Source organism: Anolis sagrei, chromosome 2 (genome assembly GCF_037176765.1).
Source record: "Anolis sagrei isolate rAnoSag1 chromosome 2, rAnoSag1.mat, whole genome shotgun sequence".
Lineage (NCBI taxonomy): Eukaryota > Metazoa > Chordata > Lepidosauria > Squamata > Dactyloidae > Anolis > Anolis sagrei.
This window is the reverse complement of record NC_090022.1, coordinates 173,467,926-173,493,353: the sequence shown is the minus strand read 5'-3', so window position 1 is coordinate 173,493,353 and position 25,428 is coordinate 173,467,926. Positions and strand designations below refer to the sequence as shown.

Here is a 25,428-nt window from a genome sequence, read left to right as displayed (position 1 = left end):
CCCCATTCTGCGCCTGCATGGCATTGCTACACACAGAGCCCTGTCTACTGTGAATTGGCGCTTGCCAACTAGTAATTTAAAAAGTGTTGAGAAAATGAGCAGCCCAGCTGTGCAGAAGCGCCTCGGCAAAAGCTGGTTTATTAGAGCAAAAATTGTCGAATGGTTTGAGTCCTTTGGCAATCCAGCTGAGGAAGTTAACTAGTTGTGCTAAGAAATGGAGAAGAGAGCTGCATGGGAGATATTTTGTGCCGCACAATTGTAGCCTTTGCTCAGTCTACGGTGGCCGATGTTGTCAAATAACCTATATGTCCTTTCCTTGAGTCACGCATGTTGGTTGGTAATACAGGCAGTCCTCGAGTTACCAACATCTGACTTACAAACAACTCATAGTTAAGAACGGGGGTGAGATAACAGGAAGTGAGAGAAATCTACCCCTCGGAAGGTTAATTATTATTATTAATAATAATAAACCTTTATTTATACCCCGCTAACATCTCCGGTGGCGCAGTGGGTTAAAGCACTGAGCTGCTGAGCTTGTTGATCGAAAGGTCGCAGGTTCGATTCCAGGGAGCGGCGTGAGCTTCCGCTGTCAGCCCTAGCTTCTGCCAACCTAGCAGTTCGAAAACATGCAAATGTGAGTAGATCAATAGGTACCGCTCCGGCGGGAAGGTAACGGCGCTCCATGCAGTCATGCCGGCCACATGACCTTGGAGGTGTCTACGGACAACGCTGGCTCTTCGGCTTAGAAAGGGAGATGAGCACCACACCCCAGAGTCAGACATGACTGGACTTAATGTCAGGGAACTACCTTTACCTTTACCTTTAACATCTCCCGAAGGACTAGGTGCGGCTTACAAGAGGCCGAGGCCCAACACATCAATAAAACAACAACATAACAAATACAACAATAAATAAACTCATAAAACAAGCAATAAACATTAAAACAATAGCAATAAACATTAAACAATATGACACATTTAAAACTAAGGCCGAGCCAAATGTAATGATTAAAAAATTTAAAAATACTGGGCATGACAGGTGAAATGGATAGGTTTTTGGAGATAGGTGCGGTGTGCAGACAATCTTAAATCTCTAGTAGAGTGCATTTGGGACTTGATGCTTGGAGTTTCCTATTCTGGGTAGGCACACTGGAACAACCACGTCTTCAAGCTCTTCCTAAAGACTGTCAATGTTGGGGCTTGTCTGATATCCTTGGGGAGAGAGTTCCAGAGTCGGGGGGCCACCACAGAGAAGGCCCTGTCCCTCGTCCCCACCAATCGCGCTTGCGACGCAGGTGGGATCGTGAGCAGGGCCTCTCCAGATGATCGGAGAGATAGTGTGGGTTCGTATACGGAGATGCGGTCACGCAGGTAGGCGGGTCCCAAACCGTTTAGGGCTTTGTAGGTATGTACCTGCACCTTGAATTGGGACCGGAAAACTCCTGGAAGAGTTATCATGGGGGAAAGGCATCTCCAGTGAAGCTTCATCACCAATCCTTGTCTCCACAGCAAGATACATTTTTCAAAATCCAGATATCACAGGGACAGAAAGTGAGGTGAAATCTTCTGAACAGAAGCATAAACAGCAAAACAAAGCTTGCATGCATATATATACTAGCCGTCCTCTGCCACGCATTGCTGTGGCCCAGTCTGTGTATATATGTTTTGTGTGTATATATATCTGTGTTTATATGTGTGTTTGCATATATATGTGTGGGTGGATATATATGTGTATATATTTGTGTGTTTCTATATGTACATGCATATTGTGTATATGTGTGTGCTTGTCTATATGCGTATTTGTGTGTATGTATGTATGTGGATATGTATGTGTGTGCATGTGTATATGTATATATGTATGTGTATGTATTTATATGTGTGTATTTGTGTGTGTTTGTGCATATATATTTATTTATTATTTATTTATTTACTTTATTTGTATACCGCACTCTCTCAGCCCGTAGGCGACTCAGTGCGGTTTACAACCAGGTCAATATACAAAGTGCACAACATTAGCATTAACATTTAAAATAGTGACTAAAGCAACTAAATCAATCTAACAATACAGCGGTACATCAAAATAACATCAATACATCCATATAACTAATCCAACACGTCTCATCAGTAAAGTCATAATCCGATCTCCTCGTCCATTATTCCAAGTTCCAAATTCGATCAATTGATTGCACTGCTTAATTAAACGCCTGTTCAAAGAGCCAGGTCTTCACTCTTCTCCTGAACGCCAGCAGGGAGGGGGGCGATCTAATGTCTGCGGGAAGGGCGTTCCACAGCCGAGGGGCCACCACTGAGAAGGCCCTGTCTCTCGTCCCCGCCAGCCGAGCTTGTGAGTGTATGAATGTGTGTATGTGCATATGTATATGAGTGCATGTGTGTATATATGGTGTATTTTTGGGGGTTTTAAGTCTGTTCTGCTAGGGTTGTGTGTGTGTGTGTTTAATTATTTAATACAATAATTAAAATTAAGAACAATTTTAACAAATATAAACTTATAAGTATTTAAATGGGAAATGTGGACCTACTTCTGGCTGATGAGATAGGATTGTTGTATGCTTTCAAGTTGTTTCAGACTTAGGTTGGCCCTGAGCGAGGGCCGGGTAAATGACCTTGGAGGGCCGCATCCGGCCCCCGGGCCATAGTTTGAGGAACCCTGGCCTAGACTGATACAATAACGTAGGGGACAGGCAGACCACAGCTGAACTGCAGTCCGTCAGGATTTAGTCAAATAACAATAGGGGGAACAGAGTTATTTCTCTACTTCTTTTAAATGAGATCTCTTAAACAAACAGCCTGTACTAAACAAACAAAGCAGATCCCACTAGCCCGACATGTTCCAACTCCTTCAATAATAGATGACATGTAAATCTCGATCTAATAAAAACTTCAGGGGATGTAGCTGTGATGGGTTTGTTGCAGCCAAAAAAACAACGAGCCTTGTGGCAACTGAAAACCTAACAAGTTTAATTTGGCATAAGATTTTGCAGACTGAATCTCATTGCGTTGGGATTCCTTGCCTCTGAGGAAATGTGTGCTCCAGTCCATACAAACGCATGACACACAAAGCCTTTTTTTTAAAAAAATAGTATTTTTATTGTTTTACAGAAACAAACACAATTAAGAAACAATGCATCTGAGACCCAATGCAATGAGATGAATTTAGTTTGTATAACCTGGCTATCCAGCTAAGCAGGGTAGGTGTGGTCAATATTTGGATGGGAGACTACTAGGGCTGGGTAACCACGGAAAATTTTGTTTCTAAACTCGATTCGTTTTTAAGGGGTCCATCACGTTTCGTTTCTTTAAAGAATTCTGAAATTTTCCTTTTAAAAAATTCGAAATATACGAAATTTCGTAAATTTCGAATCGATTCGTTAATGGCGGACGCGATTGCGCATTATGCTAAAAAAAAAAGTCCAAATATGCTAAAAATATGCTGAAAAAACCTCCAAATGGGACAGGGGGAACTTCTGAAGCTTCCCTCTCCCTCTGAGGTTGACTGTTGGTGTGATAAAACAAACAACAACTATAAAACTTGCACCAGGCATGCGAAAATAATTACGAAACAATTTCGAAACTAAACAATTACGAAACAATTTCGAAACAATTACAAAATAAATAAAAAATTGTTTCGAATCTATTTAACTCCTCACACTATTCCAAAATGGCTCAATATCGGATCGTAAGCTAATTTAAATACGAATTAATAACGAATTACGAAATTAACGAACGAAACCACCCAGCCCTAGAGACTACCAATGAATTCAGGTGCCGTAGGCTATTATTTCAGAGAAATGGAGTAGGAAAGCCACCTCTGACTATTGCTTGTCTAAGAAAATCTTATGAAATTCATAGCTTGATCTGGTATGATCCAATAACAATTCTTCAAGGGGACCCAAAAGTCAGATGACCTTATAACCTAGACTGCAACTACCAAGATCAGGTGGGATCTGGTGCCTTTAGAGCAGGCATGACAAACTTCGGCCCTCTAGGTGTTTTGGACTTCCACAATTACTAACAGCCTACTAGCTGGGTTGTTGTAGGTTTTTTCGGGCTATATGGCCATGTTCTAGAGGCATTCTCTCCTGACGTTTCGCCTGCATCTATGGCAAGCATCCTCAGAGGTAGTGAGGTCTGTTGGAACTAGGAAAATTGGGTTTATATATCTGTAGAATGACCAGGGTGGGACAAAGAACTCTTGTCTGTTGGAGCTAGGTGTGAATGTTTCAACTGACCACCTTGATTAGCATTTGATGGCCTGGCAGTGCCTGGGGCAATCTTTTGTTGAGAGGTGATTAGATGTCCTTGATTTCCTCTCTGTTGTTTTGCTGGACCATTCGAACAACCACCATGTCAGACTACACAGAGAAACCACTGAAATCCATAAGCATGTGGACAATTTCAACAGAAAGGAGGAAACCATGAAAATGAACAAAATCTGGCTACCAGTATTAAAAAATTCTAAAATTATAACAGCAAAACAACAAAGAGGAAACAATCAGGGACAGCTAATCACCTCTCAACAAAAGATTCCTCCAGGCACTAACAAGCCACACCAAAAAAAATTGCCATGCCATCAAATGCTAATCAAGGTGGTCAGCTGAAACATTCATACCTAGCTCCAACAGACAATAGTTCTTTGCCCCACCCTGGTCATTCCACAGATATATAAACCCATTTTCCTAGTTCCAACAAAGCTCACTACCTCTGAGGATGCTTGCCATAGATGCAGGCGAAACGTCAGGAGAGAATGCCTCCAGAACTGTGATGGTGAACCTATGACACACGTCTCAGCACTGACACGCATGGCTATTTTTGATGACATGCGGCCACATGCGGCTGCATACAGAGAAGTACACCTTATAAGAGCCAATCTAATTCCATCCTTATATTTGTAAAAGGCTCTACAAATTTAACATCTGCACGTTTGAGCATTGTTCACTCCATAACTCAGCATGGAATATACATTTTTCTTATTTAAACTATAAATATTGCAAAATTATGGGTTTTCTTTCTCGAAGTTGACACCCCACCCAAGTTATTCTCAGATTTTTGGCAAATTTTGACACACCAAGCTCAAAAGGTTGCCCATCACTGCTCTAGAACATGGTCATATAGCCCTACAAAAAACCTACAACAACCCAGTGATTCCGGCCATGAAAGCCTTCGACAATACAGCCTACCATCTGTTAGGAATTGTGTGGGTTGAGGTCCAAAACACCCGGAGGGCCAAAGTTTGCCCATGCCTGCTTTAGAGTATTTAGGCCCCAAGTAACAGAGTCTGAACTGAAATTGTTAATGAGGAGGACAAATAGCAGCAGCGATGTCCCTCAGCAGCAAGAGCTGCATGCTAAGCATTTCACAAATCGATTTGCAGGCTGGAAATTGGGCTATTGTCTCTCTGAGGGATAATGGCTCTGAAACAAAATGCAATTGCATACCTTGTAAATCATGTGGGAAGAAAAAGACCTACGTTTGCCAGTCCGATCTCTCTTATTGTCCTGTTTCCCTTTCCCCTAGATTTGCTTAGAACGGAGTTCTTGAAAGTTGGCTGAGCCATGAAATCATCCATCCCCCAGGCAAAGCCTGTACAATCAAGCTCAATTAACATCATCCTGATTACCATCTCTTTATTGAGAGAGCGACTGATTAATGCAATCAGCCTCTTTTTAGAGAATCACAGCTATTTTTTGCTGGTGACCTTCTCCTTTGATGATCAAAATGGTGCTTATCCATACAACCCTTCCTTATTCAACATTTTCCCTTTTATCTGAAGGAGATGCTAAATAGGAAACTATAGCCTTCCAGATGTTTTGAATTGCGACTACACCTCCCAACACCTCTTAATTTTTACTGGGACTGTTAGAAGCCATAGTTGAAAACATTTAGATAAAGCAACGTTGGTCAAGATACCATATGGGGTGTGTGTGTGTGCAGGGACACAATATTGTAGTCCTGTGTATCATGTAAAAAATGCTCCCTTCCCCATCACCAACAAAAGCCTAAGGACATTAAAACTCCATAATCCACTCCAGAATGCATTGTCTCCCTTCATCCCGCCTCCCTCCCTTCTGATTCGCTGGAGCGTCGAGGCAGCAGGAGCCTCCTGATAGGCTCTGGCGCCCCACGAAAGCCCTGTGATTGGCCCTGATGCATGGGGGACGGCCAAGCCTCCTCCCAGTTGTTTGTGCGTCAGCCAGTCCCCTTCGAGCTGGGCAGGAGGGGAGGAGCAGAAATTTTAAAACTCACAACTCTGTATTTCCTATAAAAAAGGCCTTTGCTTCTGTAACCACATGCTCTGCTTGGTGAATGATTGCCGCTCTGCATCCTTTTCAGCTACATCTCTAATAAACCCCGGTGACACTTTCTTCAACTTGGTGAGACCTTTTATTGAGAAAAATCTGGGATTGGGTGCTTCTCTCTGTCTCGCCAGGGTAACGAACTCTTTAAAGCAGGGCTCCTCAAACTTTTTAAACAGAGGGCCAGGTCAGAGTCCCTCAAACTGTTGGAGGGCCGGATTATAATTGGGAAAAAATGAATTAATTCCTATGCACACTGCACATATTTTATTTGTAATGCAAAAAACAAAACAAAACAAAACACCAACACTTAAAAACAATACAACAATTAAAATGAAGAACAATTTTAACAGATATAAACGTATTAGTATTTCAGTGGGAAGTGTGGCCTGCTTTTGGCTGGTGAGATGGGATTGTTGTTGCTGTTGTGTGTTTTCAAATCAGTTCAGACTTAGGTTGACCCTGAGTGAGGGCCGGGTAAATGACTTTGGAGGGCCGTATTCGGCCCTCGGGCCTTAGTTTGAGGACACCTGCTTTAAGGAGTCTGATTGGTCTCTGCCTCCTGGCAAAGACCCCTAAATTCCTGGTCTATAACACATGGACACCTATAGAGGAAACTACACAAGAACAAACTAGCACAAAAGAAGTGTAAAGGAGAAGTGTCCAAACCTCTTTTATACAGTAAATATTATAGGAAACGTATAATATATATATATATAGTATGAAACTCTTATGAGTGGTTGGTTTAATCTCCTGTATGTCAGTAAAACCGAATTACTGTGTCGCAAAAGGCTGCATGTCTAAAAAGTGTGCCACCAACATTAAACATTTGGAAAGCTCCGCTCTAGATAATTTCACCAGAAATTAACAATAAAATTGCACAGAAGGACTTCCAAATGCCTGGAGAAGTGTCTCTCTAAGAATCGCTAGGTCCTCTAATGCAAATATAGGGTCGACTTCCACTGGACCTAGAGATTCCTAGAAAAAACTTGTGATTCAAAATCTGTGAATCAAATCTGCAAAAGTAAAACCCACAAATGTGAACGGCAGATTGTATTTTGATTCCCAAACAGAAATGGCAGTCTATGAGCGAGAGAAACCTATCCTTTGGGTGGCCTCTTTTGCAACTAATCATTATTCTGGGTTGTTGTAGGTTTTTCCGGGCTATATGGCCATGTTCTGGAGGCAATTTTTCTCCTGACGTTTCGCCTGCATCTATGGCAAGCATCCTCAGAGGTAGTGAGGTTTGTTGGAAGTAGGAAAAATGGGAGAAATCATCATTCTTTCACACAAAAAAGGAATCAGACTTAGATCTGAAGGAGGATTCTAAGAAGACAGCAGTTCTAATTTTGCTTCGTGGGGAATGTTGTCCCCAAGATTTCCCAGTTGCTAGATGTGGAACCTGATCTGCCCAGTTACAATGACTTGCATCTCTTCACCTCAGGAGAGCATTTCCTTTTGGGTTGGCATGCTGCGCCGTGGTTTTGCTGGTCTTGGTTTCTCGGTGGTGGCTTATTTCACCTGGACCTACAAGGACCCAGCCAAGCAGAGCCAGGTGGTGCTCCAAAGCCTACAGGAGACCCAAGCAGAGATCCAGAGACTTTTGCAAGAAACAGGTATGAGGGTGGAGGATCAAGTATGTATATGTGTTGTGATTCTGGAGAGAAATGGCACTGCTTTCTCCAGTGAGGTCTCTCCCTTGTATTGCCTCAGGAAAGGCATTTATTTTTATTTATTTCGTATCAAAAGCACTGCATAAATTAGTATAAAACTGATAAAAATAGAAGGCGCGCAGGCGGCTAAATATCTTTTGACCAAAAACAGGCAACAGAAACAGCACTGTCTGTAGCCTCCAACAATTCCTCCTCTGTACATGAGGCAGGGCACAGTGGACAAGCATACAGATGCGGAGTTGTCTGTTCTGCTCCACAGTCACACAAGGTGTGGGTATCCTTTTAGGTAGTACCATTTTGCCACGTTGCCTTTTGATATGCTCACTCCGCTTCTGAGTCTGTTCAGGGACTTCCAAGTTGCCCATTCTTGGTTTGCCCTTGGAGGAAGACCCTCATGGGATGCTATCCAGTTGGGGTTTCCTGGTTTAGCTGCCCAGAGGGATACCCTTGCTGTTGCTGAGGGGACCCCAAGAGGAGTGGTAGTTCTCCTAAAGCCTTCCCTTGATTTGAGTCTACTGGGAGGAGGGTGGTAGCCATGTAGTGGGTGGCTTTCACAGTATTCAACCTTATTTCTCTCACTTTTAGAAACAACTTCCCGTCGCACATCGGGGGCAATACCAGCTAGCTTGTAGAGTTTATCAACAGGTTTAAGACAACCTGTGATTATTCTGCATATTTCATTCAATGCTACGTTAACTTGTTTTGCGTGGGCAGATATAACGATCCGTAGGGAAAAGTAGGGAATTTTATTCGATAATAAAAATCCCAACACTGCTTCATCAAAAATTATAACGTCCACACAGCAGCCTACCAAATTATAACGATGACACCACCACTACAGACTAGCTCGCCAAAATATAGAGGGAGAATAGTTGTTGAACCAACTTAATATTTAGAAGTTAGGAACTGGGAATCACTGGAACTGAGAGACTTAAAATGATTCTTTAAAAGATTTCCGCTGCCACCATATTACTATTAAATAGGCTGAGGTATTATTGAGAGGTTGTTCAGTAACACACTCTGTGTTCCTCTAGTTTTCTTAGAGGCTGGTAAAAAGCCGACTTGAATAACACCTTTACCACAAAGATATTCACATTGAGGCTGGTATAAGTTGGTAGAAATAACAAGAACCTTTATTGAACTGGCTTGAATAATTCAGGTACAAATGCTTATTGGTTTCAGTAAAGTTCTGGCATACAAAGCTTGTGGTTACGTTTGAGAAGAGATCTTAAAACTTCTGGGTTACAAGTCTTAAAGGTTTCAACACAGAAAATTACTTCAGAAAATGAATCTCTGAAAGTAAATCCCCCTTAGGAATCTAGCCAAAACCTAAACTAGCCTTCCTTAGGAAAAGAACAGACTACTAACGGGGTTCTGCTCCACACATTATTCTAGCTATATTTCTCTATAGCTACCCTGAATACTAAACAAAAGACTGCTCCGAAGTTCTTCTTCAAAACCCCAAACTGCTCTTACTAACAGCCCCAGCTACTGCCAACCTAGCAGTTCGAAAACATGCAAATGTGAGTAGATCAATAGGTATCACTCTGGCGGGAAGATAAGGGAGCTCCATGCAGTCAGGCCGGCCACATGACCTTGGAGGTGTCTACGAACAATGCCAGCTCTTCGGCTTAGAAATGGAGATGAGCACCACACCCCAGAGTCGGACACAACTGGACTTAATGTCAGGGGAAAACCTTTACCTTTACCTAAATGAGCCGCCCTGAGTCCCCCTGCTGGGTGAGAAGGGTGGAGTATAAGTATAGTAAATAAAAATAAATAAATAAGAGCTGTTCAGCCATGGAATGTGCTGCTGCATTGAAGTGTGGAGAAGTTTCTATCTCTGGAGGTTTCAAAGCAGAGGCTGGATGGCTATCTGTGAGGGGTACTTTGATTGTGCTTCCCTGTATAGCAAAGAGTTGGACTGGCTGGCTCTTGGGGTCTCTTCCAGCACTATGATCTCTATAAATAAAAATGTAATGTTCGCTTGTGGTATTCACAGAACTCAAAAACCACTGGACAAATTGACACCAAATTTGGAAACAAGACACCTAACCGTCCAATGTATGTCCTTCACTCAAAAAAATGATTTTGTCATTTGGGAGTTGTAGTTTCTGGGATTTGTCATTTATGTACAATCAAAGAGCATTCTGAACCCCACCAACGATGGAATTGAACCAAACTTGGCAAAGGGTTCACCCATGACCAACAGAAAATACTGGAAGGGTTTGGTGGGCAGTGTCCTTTGGTTTTGGAGTTGTAGTTCACCTACATCCAGAGAGCACTGTGGATTCAAACAATGATGGATCTGGACCAAACTCTACACGAATACTCAATATGCCCAAATGTGAACACTGGTGGAGTTTGGGGAAAATACAATCTTGCCATTTGGGAGTTGTAGTTGCTGCGATTTGTAGTTCACATACAATCACAGAGCATTCTGAACCCCACCAATGGTAGAATTGGGCCAAAACTCCCACAAAGAACAGCCATGTGGGCCACAGCAACATGTGACACGGGACGGCTAGTTCTATGATAAAAAGAGATTTCAGGCTGGGTTGTTGTAAGTTTTTCAGTCTATATGGCCATGTTCTAAAAGCATTCACTCCTTATATTTTGCCTGCAGCCTCTGAGTATGCTTGCCATAGATGCAGGCGAAACGTCAGGAGAGAATGCTTCTAGAACATGGCCATATAGCCCGAAAAACCTACAACAGCGCAGTGATTCCAATACAGATTTCAGGCTATTTCTTCTTCTCCTTCTTTTCAAAGAGTGAACTGCAAGCGAAGAAGTGAGCTGTAGCCTAGGGATGTTTAGGCTGAAATAAATGGGTCAGCCTGAAAGATGGCCCAAGTTTTCCCTTCTCTCTTTTATACAGAATACGGATATCTCTTTGAAAATCGTATGCTTTGAAAGGAAACCTAAATACATATTTTAAAACCGCTCACCTGAAGGTGTCTGGGAAACCAAAAGACTGCTGTTGCCTAGCAACTGCATCACATAATGTCTTCCTCCCTCCGCTTTGCTTCCCCTTCATTTTCCCCTAGAAAGAATGCTGAGTCAGGGCTGAGTCGACATTTCTGGGTCACCGCCTGGTGCCCAATGCGAGTCCAGGAAAAGGGCTGCAGAGAAACTCAAATGTCATTCCACAGTCTTGGGGCGGCCGATGAAAAGGTTCCCCAATTAGAATGTGAGAAGATGCGCAAACCAATTGTGCAGATGTGGATGATTGTGGAGGGAATTAATCTCAGGCCTCAATTGTTGATAAGAATTTATTATAGAGGAGGCCAATTATTAGTTGTAAATTAAGGTAACTGCCACCAACATGAGGTATTTGAGGTATCACCGATAAGATCTGGCTCTACAGACACAGGTTAGATGAGAAGAGAAGGTTTTTAACAAAAGATAACAAGTTTATTGTGTACAATAAACTGGCTGCCATTTATTTTCCGAGCCCAATTCAAGGTGCAGGTGCTTACCTACAAAGCCCTGAACGGTTTGGGACCAGCCTACCTGTGTGACCGCATCTCCATCTACGAACCCACGCGTTCTCTTCGGTCATCTGGAGAGGCCCTGCTCGTGATCCCACCGGCGTCGCAAGCGCGCTTGGTGGGGACGCGGGACAGGGCCTTTTCCATGGTGGCCCCCCGACTCTGGAACACCCTCCCCAAAGACCTTAGACAGGCCCCTACATTGGCTGTCTTCAGAAAGAACTTGAAGACCTGGCTTTTCCAATGCGCCTTTCCAGATTAGGAAATCTCCACCACCAAGTCCCATAAGCACTTTATCAGAACCAATGATTGCTGCACATCGCACATCGCACTTGCCCTGGAAGCCCTATATACACCTCCTATCACATCAGCGGAGCCCCCGGTGGCACAGTGGGTTAAAGCACTGAGCTGCTGAGCTTGTTGATCGAAAGGTCGCAGGTTCGATTCCGGGGAGCGGCGTGAGCTTCCGCTGTCAGCCCTAGCTTCTGCCAACCTAGCAGTTCGAAAACATGCAAATGTGAGTAGATCAATAGGTACCGCTCCGGCGGGAAGGTAACGGCGCTCCATGCAGTCATGCCGGCCACATGACCTTGAAGGTGTCTACAGACAACGCTGGTTCTTCGGCTTAGAAATGGAGATGAGCACCACACCCCAGAGTCAGACATGACTGGACTTAATGTCAGGGGACAACCTTTACCTTTAACCTTTTTATCACATCAGCACTTTTAATCTTGTACCCATTGCTCTGGCCCGGCCCAGTTTTATTGTGTTTACTGTATTGTGCCTATTGTTTATTTTGCTTTATTCTGTTTTTAATTGTTTGATTTGCTTAGATTGTATTGTTGTGTTGTGTGTTGAGGCCTCGACCTGTGTAAGCCACATCGAATCCTTCGGGAGATGCTAGCGGGGTACAAATAAAGTTTAATAATAATAATACAAAGCGTATGGTTGCAGGCTGTTAAATAACTTATAGAACTTTGAATGTCACTTGGTTTTAATATAGTCCACTCTTTCAAATAACACAGCTCGTGGCCAACTTTTACTGAGGTGAAGCTCTTTAGTGAACAATGTTTCCCACTATAACTAGCCTTCCAATTTGATCTTTCCTTGATCAAATCTCTGATCTCTAGTCCTTCCTTGACTAGGGATCCTAACAGGTTTCCTTTAGTCTTCCTTGACTAAAGAAACTGGCCAGGTTTCTCTCTTCAGCCCTTCTAGACTGAAATACCTCCCACTTCTCACACACACGTCTCTCCCAGGCTTTTCAAGCCTCCACACTCTCACACACCCACTGGCCCTTTTTCCAAAGACGCCTATATATTTTCAGCTTGGCTCCGCCCACTTCTCACTCTCCTGAGCTAGCCTGCCTGGTCTCCTTGGCAACGCTCACTGTGGATTCAAACCAGATAACTCTGGTTTGAATCCACAAGCATGTGGACAATTTCAACAGAAAGGAAGAGACCATGAAAATGAACAAAATCTGGCTACCAGTATTAAAAAACTCTAAAATTACAACAGCAAAACAACAGAGAGGAAACAACCAGGCACAGATTAACACCTCCCAGGAAGAGATTTTCCCATGGTTAGGCAGGCCTTCAAATGCTAATGAAGGTGATCAGCTGAAACATTCACACCTAACTGCAGCAGGGAAGAGCTCCTTGCCCCACCCCAGCCATTCCACAGATATATAAACCCATTGTTCCAATTCCAACAGACCTCAACTACCTCTAAGGATGCTTGCCATAGATGCAGGCGAAACGTCAGGAGAAATGCCTCTAGAACATGGCTCTATAGCCCGAAAAAACCCACAAGAACCTACAGATAACTCTAGTTTTAGCTACTGTTACAAACACAAAAATATACTCTAACAGTTAAACACATACATAGTATCAATGACTTCTGCACAGAATGGAAAAGAAATTTCCATTTTTTTTTAAAGTAATGGGTAGAAAGTTAAGAGGGGGAAAACTAGAGGACCGGATAAAAGTTGGAATAAAGAAGGAAATTATTATGGAAGAATTTAGAGACATAAAATGGCTGTCTGTGGCTGTCTGGATGAGGACGAACAAGCTGAAGATTAAACCCGACAAGACAGAGGTCCTCTTGGTCGATCGTAAACCGGACCGGGGTATAGGGTGGCAACCTGTGTTGGATGGGGTTGCACTCCCCCTGAAATCACAGGTCCGCGGTTTGGGGGTCCTCCTGGATTCTTCACTTACGTTTGAGGCTTAGGCGTTGATGGTGGCCAGGAGGGCCTTTGCACAACTAAGACTCGTGCACCAACTGCGACCATACCTCGGGAAGGCGGATCTGGCCAAGGTCCACGCCTTAGTCACCTCTAGATTGGATTACTGCAATGCACTCTACGTGGGGCTGCCCTTGAAAACGGCCCGGAAATTTCAGATGATCCAACGGGCGGTGGCCAGGTTGTTAACTGAGGCTCCTTACAGGGAGCGGTCAACCCTCCTGTTCAAGGAGCTCCACTGGCTGCCATTCATTTACCGGACCCAATTCAAGGTGCAGGTTCTTACCTACAAAGCCCTGAACGGTTTGGGACCCGCCTACCTGCGTGACCACATCTCTGTATATGAACCCACACGATCTCTTCGTTCATCTGGAGAGGCCCTGCTCTCGATCCAGCCAGCATTGCAGGCGCGATTGGTGGGGACGAGAGAGAGGGCCTTTTCGGTGGTGGCCCCACGACTCTGGAACTCACTCCCTAAGGACATCAGGCAGGCCCCAACTCTGGCAGTCTTCAGGAGGAACTTGAAGACGTGGTTGTTCCAGTGTGCCTTCCCGGAATAATGATCCCATAGCACTTTGTCCCTCTAAAGCACTTTACATTTTTAGGTCTGCTCGTATGTCTTTCCACAAATGCCACTATCACCTTTTCGTCCATGTTTCAGCACTATTTCCAATTTTAATTTTACATTTGGCCTTCCCACAGTTTTTAATTGTATGTTGTCTTATTGATAATGTTATATCTTTATTGTTTATGTTTTATTTTAATTGCTTGTATTGTAATTATTGCTTGTAAGCCGCACTGAGTCCCTTGGGGAGATGGTAGCGGGGTACAAATAAAGTGTTGTTGTTGTTGTTGCTGCTGTTGTTGTTGTTATTATTATTATTATTATTATTATTATTATTAAAATTGACATGGTTCCATTGTATACAATTAGAACAATGGTTTAAAAACTGGGTAAAAATAATAAAAACAGAAGTAAGCTTAACCAATTTGAACAAATAATACAAAATGGAAGGGCCATAGAGGAGCATGAAAATTTGAAAGGAATAACTAGTAAAATATATAAGATAATAATTGAAATGAAGGAAGGAAAAACAAAAAACAACATCCTCAAGAAGGTCTGGGAAGATTTAGGGATAAAAATAAGTGAAACAGAGTGGCAACAATTATGGAGACAAAGACTTCTAAAAAATTATCAATATGGGTTAAAGAAAATTACTATAAGTTAATATGGAAGAAGTAAATATGGAAAATTACTATAAGTTAATATGGAAGGAGTAAATATGGAAAATTACTATAAGTTAATATGGAAGGAGTAAATATGGAAAATTACTGTAAGTTAATATGCAAGTAGTAAATATGGAAAATTACTATAAGTTAATATGGAAGGAGTAAATATGGAAAATTACTATAAGTTAATATGGAAGGAGTAAATAAACTTATAGTAAATATGGAAAGTTACTATAAGTTAATATGGAAGGAGTAAATATGGAAAATTACTATGTTAACATGGAAGGAGCAAATATATAATTAGTTTGTAAGCTGCCTGTGGAGCAGTGGGTGAAAGAGCTGAGCTGCTGAGCTTGTTGACCGAAAGGTTGCAGGTTCGATTCTGGGCTTCTGCTGTCAGCCCCAGCTTCTGCCAACCTAGCAGTTTGAAAACATGCAAATGTGAGTAGATCAATAGGTACCGCTCTGGCAGGAAGGTAAGGGTGCTCCATGCAGTCATGTTGGCCACATGACCTTGGAGGTGTCCATGGAAGGATGTATTGGCGGATAATGTGCGCAGATCCCAGTAAGGTGGCCTTTTGCAGCTGGCAGATGGTAATTTTGTCAGCGCCGATTGTGTTTAAGTGCAGGCCAAGGTCTTTACGCACTGCACCCAGTGTGCCGATCACCACCTTGACTGGTTTGTGCCAGAGTCTTTGCAGTTCGATCTTTAAATCCTCATATCGTGTCAGCTTTTCCAGTTGTTTCTCGTTAATCCAGCTATTGCCTGGGATTGCAACATCGACAATCCATATTTTGTTTTTTAACACGATTGTGAGATCAGGAGTATTGTGCTCCAAAACTCTGTCTGTCTGAATCTGGAAGTCCCAGAGTATCTTGACATGTTCATTCTCCGTAACTTTTTCCGGCTTGTGATCCCACCAGTTCTTTGTCGCAGGCAGATGGTATTTGTGGCACAAATTCCAATTAATCATCTGAGCAATGGTGTTATGCCTCTGCTTGTAGTCTTTCTGCGTGATCTTCTTGCAGCAGCTGAGGATGTGATCTATTGTTTCATCTGCTTCCTTGCAGAGTCTACATTTGGGATCTGTCATTGACTTTTCAATTCTGGCTTTGATGGCATTGGTTCGAAAGCTTGTTCTTGGGCTGCCAGAATCAGGCCCTTGGTCTCCTTTTTCAGAGTCCCTTTTGTGAGCCACAGCCATGTTTTTTCTTTGTCAATTTGGCTCTCAATTTTTGTCATGAGCTGTCCATGGAGAGCCTTCTTTCGCCAGTTTTCACTTCTGCTCTGGATTGTGTTATTACAGTATTCACTCTTTGTCTTTTCCACTTTAAGTAGTTTACTACTATTGACTTCTCTCAATGTTGTTGTTGTTATTATTATTATTATTATTATTATATGGAACTGCAGTCTCGATTAAGATAATTTCGGGGCTTTAAAAAAAAAAGATCCCTGGGCAGCCACATACAACCTGCTTCAGTCCCAGAACTTTATATTTATCTGCCAAAGGCATGTATTATTTTTCTATCTCTTTTCCCATTTAGGAAGACTGTTGCCTAACAAAACAGAGGTCCCCTTTCACGAATCAGTCGTCAGTGCAGAAGCATTCTTCATAGATTCTGGATTCCCGGAGCAGCTGTCCTCTTTGGATTGCAGAGCAGAAGTGCAAGGTGAAAAAACAGGGTTGAAAAACAGAAAAACACTTGGTTCTAAATGGTGGAGTTAGGAAAATATCTAGGACAGGATTAGGAGCAGGGTATGGGGCTCAGCAGTTGAACAAATCTGTTAGCTTTTTCCACCGTGTGGGATTGACGTGAAGATAAAATGCCATTCTGAACTCTGAAGGAAGAACAGACCATAAATGTTGTAATATTGAGAGTTGACTTTTTCTCCTGTTGTGTTCCCTGGTTATATATGTCTGAAAAAACTTGCCTTGATAGAGATTATTTCCCCTAAAGGAAAAGGAAACATAGATTTGGCAAGGCCCATCTGTGCCCTCCCTGCCATGCAGGAATATACAACTAAAATACTTTTTAGATATGGCCCCTGGTGTTCCAAAGTCGGGGGGCAACCACAGAGAAGGCCCTGTCCCTCGTCCCCACCAAACGCACCTGCGACGCAGGTGGGATCGCGAGCATTATCACAATCATATAGTCCAGTTAGTCCAGTTAGACATCCAAAGTGCTGTCATGCCTGATGGCGAAAAGCCTGGTTCCAAAACCATGATTTCAGTTTCTTCCTAAAGGAAAGGAGGGATGAAGCCAACCTGATCTCGCTGGGGAGTGAATTCCACAGGGGGGGGGGGCCACCACCGAGAAGGCCCTGTCCCTCGTCCCCACCAAACGCGTTTGCGAAGCTGGTGGGACCGAGAGCAGGGCCTCCCCAGTTGATCTTAAACCACATATATTTTCTAGAACGGTATGTCTTGATTGAGACTAACATTGATCCAAGCCATGATAGAAAGCATGGAGGTGAGAGGCCTTTTCTGTTGTGGCACCCCTTTTTTGTGGAAGTCTCCTGCTATGGAGCCTTATTTGCTCAATCCTGCCAGTTTTAGACAAAACTAATAAAGATCTTGGAAGGGTTTTCTCTTTGCTTGGTGGAGTGATATAGTGTGATTTCATTGTTCCAAGAAATTGATTTTAAAGCCAACATCTCACACATGCAAACATATCGCCTCAATGTGAGCTCTCCTGATGCTGAGCAAATATAACATAATTATCTTCTATTTGCTCAGCATCAGGACAGCTCACATTGAGGCTACATGTTCGTATGGCTGAGATGTTGGCTTTAAAATCATTTTCTTGAAATTTTCCGAGGCAACAGAGAATGTAGGCAGCATGGGCTGATGAAGGAAACTGATACTTTTGCATTAAAGGTCCCTCCTGAAGAAATCAACAGTCCAGGTACTTTTTCTCCCAGGGCACAAAACATGGAGAGGACAATCACCTTCCCGACTCCGCCGTTCATTATCCCGTCACCGGAGCCAGATGAGAACCAGCAGCCCAAAAAGGAAAGGGCGTTCCCCTTCCCGAAAGCATCGGTCGCCATCTCGCCGGCGTAGTCGGACCCGGAGCAGTGCTGCTCAACAGCTGAAGATCCCTGTACTTCAGGAAGGGATGCATAGCCAGACCAGAACCAGCAGTCCCAAACGGAGAGGGCGCTCTCCTTCCCGCAAGTGTCGTTCACCATCCCATCTCAGTCGATCTCGGAGCAGCGTTACTCAATAGTTGGAAATTTCTGTACCTCTAGAGAAGGTGAGTCCATACTGGAGGACTGCATAAAAACTGCAGCAATAGTGCGGAGAGTAAACTGAAGGTGTATGTGTGTGTGGGTGGGGGGGGGGGGGCAACTAGGCTCAGAGGATACACACAAGACTAAAAATATGAAAGATGTTCCAAGGACACAATCGAGCCCATGGTGGAGCAGTGGATTAAACCACTGAGCTGCTGAACTTGCTAACCGAAAGGTCACAGGTTCAAATCTGGGGAGTGGCGTGAGCTTCCACTGTTAGCCCCAGCTTCTGCCAACCTAGCAGTTTGAAAACATGAAAATATGAGTATTTTCATGAAAACATGAAAATTTCCGAGGATGATTGTCTTCCAATATTCTTGTGGGTCCGTATGTGGCTGTGGAGCCCTATTCTTGCTCTGCATCTTCTTCCGCAGTGAGGGCATTGGTTTCCAGGTGGAAGGCGGTCTCGGCCGGGGTTGGCTTGACACGCCTTCCTCTTGGCACGTTTCTCTTTTTCACCCTCCACTCGTGCCTCCTCAAATTCTGCAGCACTGCTGGTCACAGCTGACCTCCAGCTGGAGCGGTCAAGGGCCAGGGCTTCCCAGTTCTCAATGTCTATGCCAGAGTTTTTAAGGTTGGCTTTGAGCCCATCTTTAAATCTCTTTTCCTGCCCTCCAACATTCTGTTTTCCGTTCTTGAGTTCAGAGTAGAGCAGCTGCTTTGGGAGACGGTGGTCGGGCATCCGGACAACATGGCCGGTTCAGCGGAGTTGGTGGCGGAGGACCATCGCTTCAATGCTAGTGGTCTTTGCTTCTTCCAGCACGTTGACATTTGTCCGCTTGTCTTCCCAAGAGATTTGCAGGATTTTCCGTAGGCAGCGCTGATGGAATCGTTCCAGGAGTTGCATGTGACGTCTGTAGACAGTCCACGTCTCACAGGCGTATAGTAGGGTTGGGAGGACAATAGCTTTATAAACAAGCACCTTGGTATCCCTACGGATGTCCCGGTCCTCAAACACTCTCTGCTTCATTCGGAAAAATGCTGCACTTGCAGAGCTCAGGTGGTGTTGTATTTTGGTGTCGATGTTGACTTTGGTGGAGAGGTGGCTGCCAAGGTAGCGGAAATGGTCAACATTTTCTAATGTTACACCATTAAGCTGTATCACTGGCATTGGAGAGGGGTTGGCTGGTGCCTGCTGGAAAAGCACCTTGGTTTTTTCAATGTTCAATGACAAGCCGAGCTTCTCATATGCTTCTGCAAAGGTGTTTAGAGTGGCTTGTAGATCTTCTTCTGAATGCGCACAGACGACATTGTCATCAGCATACTGGAGTTCTATAACAGATGTTGTTGTAACCTTGGCTTTCAGTCTGCTGAGGTTGAATAGCTTGCCATCTGTCCGATAGATGATTTCCACTCCGGTGGGAAGCTTCCCATCAACAAGGTGAAGCTTCCACTCCGGTGGGAAGCTTCCCATCCAATCACAGGGGTTTAAAAACATGAAATAAAAGCTGACGTTTTGCAATAATTTTGTGGAGTCATCCTAGCCTTACTTTCATCCTGCTGCTATACTGCAGAATTTCGCAAAGTGCAAACAAGGTCATCACCGTTCAATTTTTGGATATGTAAATTGATACATAATGCACAAAAATAAATAAAACCCAAACCCATTTTTCCTAAGCCAAATAGATGTATATATGTAGATCTTCTTGAGAGAAGAGTTATTAAAATGCCATGCCTCTGTGAACAGAAGCTAATCTCCTGCAGTGCTGCAGTCCTATTGTGAACTCAGGAATGTGCCTTTAGCTTGTGAATGCAGCAACTCTAAAACTTGCTGAATGCTCCAGCTTGTTCCCAATGCAAATCCCTTGCATTGATTACAGATATCACTGGAAAGGAGGAGCCGCAGTGGCGCAATGGCTTATTTATTTATTTTGGGTACTTCTACCCTGCCCTTCTCAACCCCCTAAGGGGGACTCAGGGCAGCTTCCAACCAGCATGCATTTGATGCCTACAATTAAACACAATAAAATACATAGTAACAGTAATTACAGTTAAAACATTACATTAATACATCCTTTTGCCAAGTCCGTAATTAATAAATTCATTCCGCTTATCATAATCCGTTTCCAAAGCTTTAGTCGTCATTGTCCTTGTCAGTCTGACAGATTACCCAAAGGCCTGGTCCCATATCCATGTTTTTAATTTCCTTCTGAAAGAGAGGAGGGATGATGATGATCTAATTTCCCCGGGGAGCAAATTCCACAGGCGGGGGGGGGGGGGGGGGGAGGGGGCACCACCAAGAAGGCCCTGTCCCTCGTCCCGGCCGGCCAATCTCATCTGTGACAAGGGTGGGGTCAAGAGCAGGACCCCCCAAGAAGATCTTAAATTCCTAGGCGGGACGTAGAAAGAGATACATTCGGACAGGTATGCTGGGCCGGTGCCGTATAAAACCTTGTGCTAGCTGGACTCTTGAACTGAAGGTCAGCCATTCGAATCAGAGAGATGGGGCAAGCTCCTATCTGTAAGCTCCAGCTTCTCAGGAGGGGACATGAGAGAAGCCTCCCACAGGATGGTAACACATCTGGGCATCCCCTGGGCAACGTCCCTGCAGACAGCCAATTCTCTCACATCATAAGCAACTTGCAGTTTCTCAAGTTGCCTCTGACATGATACTAGAAAGGAAACAGTCCTCTGATCTCATGGATACACCCCCCCCCCCCAAAAAAAAAAAACACACACACTCTTATTATAATAACAAAACTAATGTAGTTACTTACTTAGGCGATCCCTCATTGGTCGAGTAGGATAGTTTTCCAGGATCAGTGTTCTGGTGGGTCCGTAGGTGGCTGTGGAGCCCTATTCTTGACCGACATCTTCCACCACAGTGAACACATTCATTTCCAGGTGGAAGGCGGTCCTGGTTAGGGTTGGCTTAATGCGCCTTTCTCTTGACACGTTTTTCTCTTTCGCCCTCCATTCGTGCCTCTTCAAATTCTGCAGCACTGCTGGTCACAGCTGACCTCCAGCTGGAGCTCTTAAGGGCCAGGGCTTCCCAGTTCTCAGTGTCTATACCTATCATGTAGTAACTACGTTACTTCAGATGTACTGTGAGCAGAATTGCATGTAATTTGACAGATATTGTTTGACTGCCATTTTAGCCAGCCAGGATAACCAGTAGTCCAATAACATCTGAAAGGCCACAGATTTCCCCACACCCAATCAACTTAAAATTTAGCTCTTTTGTTCCTTTATCACAAGACTAGGGAGTATTGACCTTCCAGATGTTTTGAACTCCCATCTTTAAGTCATTCCAAAGGGATTTTGTAGTCATTTGTCCCAGCAGAACTGGGCCTTGGTGGCCTCCATGTTTGAAACTATGGATGAAAATAGATGTTTATGCAGAAATTGTAATTCAACTACAACATTAAAAACCAATAAAAGTAGTACTATTACAAGGACTTAAACCAGGAATCCTCAAACGTTTTAAACAGAGGGCCAGGTCACAGTCCTTCAAACTGTTGGATGGCCAGATTGTAATTAAAAAAAAAAGAAAGAATGAATGTGCACACTGCACATATCTTATTTGTAGTGCAAAAAACACTTACAAAAATACAATAATTAAAATGAAGAACATTTTAAACAAATATAAACTTTTTATTTCAATGGGAAGTGTGGGCCTGCTTTTGGCTGATGAGATAGGATTGTTGTTGTTGTGCGCTTTCAAGTCATTTCAGACTTAAATTGACCCTGAGCGAGTGCTGGGTAAATGACCTTGGATGTATTTTTATTTTATTTTATTGGCTTTTTAAGTCTCTTCTGCTGTGTTTTTCAGTATTTTTATGAGTGATGGTCACTCGTTGGCCTGATAGTTGTATTGTGTCCATTCGCCCAATAGTTTTAGAGTAATGTTAATCCCACAAACAAATATTACGTTTTTATTTCTATAGATCAAGGGTCTGTTGGAGGGCTGGATTATAATTTGAAAAAACCTGAATTATTTCCTATGCACACTGGACATATTTATAATATGAAAAACACAATAATTAAAATGAAGACCAATTTTAACAAATATAAATTTATTAGTATTTCAATGGGAAGTGTGGCCCTGCATTTGGCTGATGAGATAGGATTGTTGTTGTTGTGTGCTTTCCAGTCGTTACAGACTTAGGTTGACCCTAAGCGAGGGCTGGGTAAATGACCTTGGAGGGGTGCATTCGGCCCCCGGGCCTTAGTTTGAGGCTAGCCACATTTATAGCAATGGAGGAAGAGTCTTGATGGCCTGATATAGATGGTCACTCGTGGGCCTGATAGGTGTATTGTGTCCAAATTTGGTGCCAATTCACCCAATGGTTTTTGAGTTATGTTAATCCCACAAACGAACATTACATTTTTATTGATATAGACTGGCTGATGAGATAGGATTGTTGTTGTTGTAAATCATTTCAGACTTAAATTGACCCTGAGCGAGGGCCGGGTAAATGACCTTGCAGGGCCATATCCAACGCCGGGCCTTAGTTTGAGGACCCCCGACTTAAACTGTCAGTATCCCAAAACTCAAAAGTTTATTATATAGTATCATAAATTATATTATTATAATTATATATAAATTGCTGGAAGAAACATTAACAACCTCAGATATGCAGATGACACCACTCTGATGGCCGAAAGCGAGGAGGAGCCGAGGAGCCTTCTAATCAAGGCGAAAGAAGAAAGCACAAAAGGCGGGTTGCAGCTAAACATAAAAAAACCCCAAGATTATGGCAACAAGAAGGATTGACAACTGGGAAATAGAGGGAGAAAATGTGGAGGCCGTGACAGACTTTGTATTTCTAGGTGCAAAGATTACTGCAGATGCAGACTGTGGCCAGGAAATCAGGAGACGCTTACTTCTTGGGAGGAGAGCAATGTCCAGTCTCGATAAAATAGTAAAGAGTAGAGACATAAGACTGGCAACAAAGATCCGCCTAGTCAAAGCCATGGTATTCCCTGTAGTAACCTACGGATGTGAGAGCTGGACCTTAGGGAAGGCTGAGCGAAGGAAGATCGATGCTTTTGAGCTGTGGTGCTGGAGGAAAATTCTGAGAGTGCCTTGGATAGCGAGAAGATCCAACCAGTCCATCCTCCAGGAAATAAAGCCCGACTGCTCATTGGAGAGAAGGATACTAGAGACAAAGTTGAAGTACTTTGGCCACATCATGAGGTGACAGCAAAGCCTGGAGAAGACAATTATGCTGGGGAAAGTGGAAGGCAAAAGGAAGAGGGGCCGACCAAGGGCAAGATGGATGGATGGCATCCTTGAAGTGACTGGACTGACCTTGAAGGAGCTGGGGGTGGTGACGACTGACAGGGAGCTCTGGCGTGGGCTGGTCCATGAGGTCACGAAGAGTAGGAGACGACTGAACGAATGAACAACAAAATTATATTAACAAATAGCATATACTATGGCTACCACCCATATTTAGAGAAAAACATTTGTATTTTTCTGCCTTCCAAAACTGCATTTCCTGAACTCTTGTAAAGCTTTTCAAATGGCAATCCCCAGATTTCCCCATCCAGCATGACCAGTGGGATGTAGAAAAAAAAGGGAACCTTTTCTTAGTTGAGAGTACCAGCAAAACTCAGTAGGACACCTTGATATGGTAGAAGTGTGTTTATTATAACCCAAATCTTTTGCTTTTTATAGGTTTTGCCCTACAACCCAAGGAGTTAAAGGTCTCTGGCTGGAATTTCTTCCTCTCCAATCAATCATTAAAGCTAGACTTGCTCTCCCAGAGTCATAAAAAGAGACAATTCTTCAGTTATCTGCACAATTGAAGGGGAAAATCTCTTCTGGCAGGGCTTCCAGCTGAGTAACCAGGGCACCTCTCTTTCAAAGGCCGGGCAGAAACATTTTTGTGATGGAAGAAGCAAACGGGGAGATAGGCCTGAAGGCTGTAGTTTCCCTCCACTAAATGACAATGAAACAGTATACCCAGATGTGCTGAAATTATAAATGTACTGAGACTGTACTACACCAAACTGTGACATATCCAGTCAAGGCATCATGTGCTGATACCTCTTTTAACAGGGCTAATCTCCATTTTTGTCTATAGGTCTGACAATAGTTTTTAAAGCAAGACAATTACTTTCAAAGCTAGATGGAAGAATCTTCCTACCTGATAAAGTTGCTCTCTACAATAAAGTTGCTCTCTACAATAGCTTTCTCACTGGATTGGTGCTTTGTTTACTTAATGTGTCTCCAAACGTTCCCTTTGCAAGAAGTCACCGCTGTAGCTGTTCAGCCCTTTCTGGATGAGCCTCCATTTGAAGAACTAGAGACATTCAAGAAAAAGCTGCAATATGAATGGGAATGAGGCTTTCTTTAGCGTGAGCCAAAATCTGCTGCATTGTTTGCAAGTCATACCTGAGATGAGCCTCACTGAATGACACTTTTATTTACACAGTGCTTTTGATGTTAACCAATTAAATAAAATGTTTTTTATTGAAAACAACATTGGGTTTTGCATAGGGCATGAATTTACTAGTTGTTGTGGTGATGCAGAAGTATATAAACAGACCATATAGGAGAACAGACTTTCCTGAGGTAGAATAATCAAAGCAAAAAGTCAGAAGAGACCTCAAGGGCCAACCTCCTGCCACGCAGGAAGATAAAAGAAAGTCCCAGTGCCAATCTTTTCTTCTGCACCATTCAATCAGCACTATTCTGCTAGTCATCCGACAAGCTGAAATTCATAGCCGCTGTCAGTGTTGCCGAGAGCTTGGTAGCAATCTTTTCTGCAGAGAATGGGAAGAGAAAGGAGGGTTAGGTGGCCAAAGAGCATGTGCAAGCAAATCTATATGCCTCCAAAATGTGCTGATGAGTGGAATGAATGTCTTTTCTCTTCTCTAGCCAGCTCTTTCTTACACCTGCAGTGATTTTTTTTTTCATATCGGGAGCAACTTGAGAAACTGCAAGTCACTTCTGGTGTGAGAGCACTGGACGTCTGCAAGGACGTTGCCTGTGGGACGTCCGGATGTGTTGATATTTTACCATCCTTCTGGGAGGCTTCTCTCATGTTCCCGCATAGGGAGATTGAGTTGATATAGTAATAATATTAATTAATTAATTTAAAACATTTATATTCCGCCCTTCTCACCCCGAAGGGGACTCAGAGTGGAGCACAGCATATACACGGCAAACATTCAATGCCTGGATACAATACATAAACATTAAAAAACATTTATCAAAATATTAAAATACA

General features: G+C 43.2%; 2 protein-coding genes across 2 annotated transcripts in view; one reads left to right on the top strand and one right to left on the bottom strand.

Annotated features, from left to right (window-relative positions):
• The window catches only part of LOC132767884 (uncharacterized), a 65,276-nt gene extending 40,916 nt beyond the window's left edge, over positions 1-24,360 (top strand). The window contains exons 6-9 of the mRNA XM_060763283.2: positions 7,758-7,929; positions 16,498-16,623; positions 17,876-18,210; positions 23,871-24,360. Of these exons, the coding sequence (XP_060619266.2) occupies positions 7,758-7,929; positions 16,498-16,623; positions 17,876-18,183 (606 nt within the window). The 3' untranslated portion in view covers positions 18,184-18,210; positions 23,871-24,360. The remainder of the gene's footprint in view (positions 1-7,757; positions 7,930-16,497; positions 16,624-17,875; positions 18,211-23,870) is intronic.
• A 273-nt stretch (positions 24,361-24,633) lies between these two features.
• GNL3L (G protein nucleolar 3 like) overlaps positions 24,634-25,428 on the bottom strand; it is a 44,077-nt gene continuing 43,282 nt past the window's right edge. Inside the window, exon 16 of the mRNA XM_060763284.2 lies at positions 24,634-24,961. Within this exon, the coding sequence (XP_060619267.2) occupies positions 24,894-24,961 (68 nt within the window). The 3' untranslated portion in view covers positions 24,634-24,893. The remainder of the gene's footprint in view (positions 24,962-25,428) is intronic.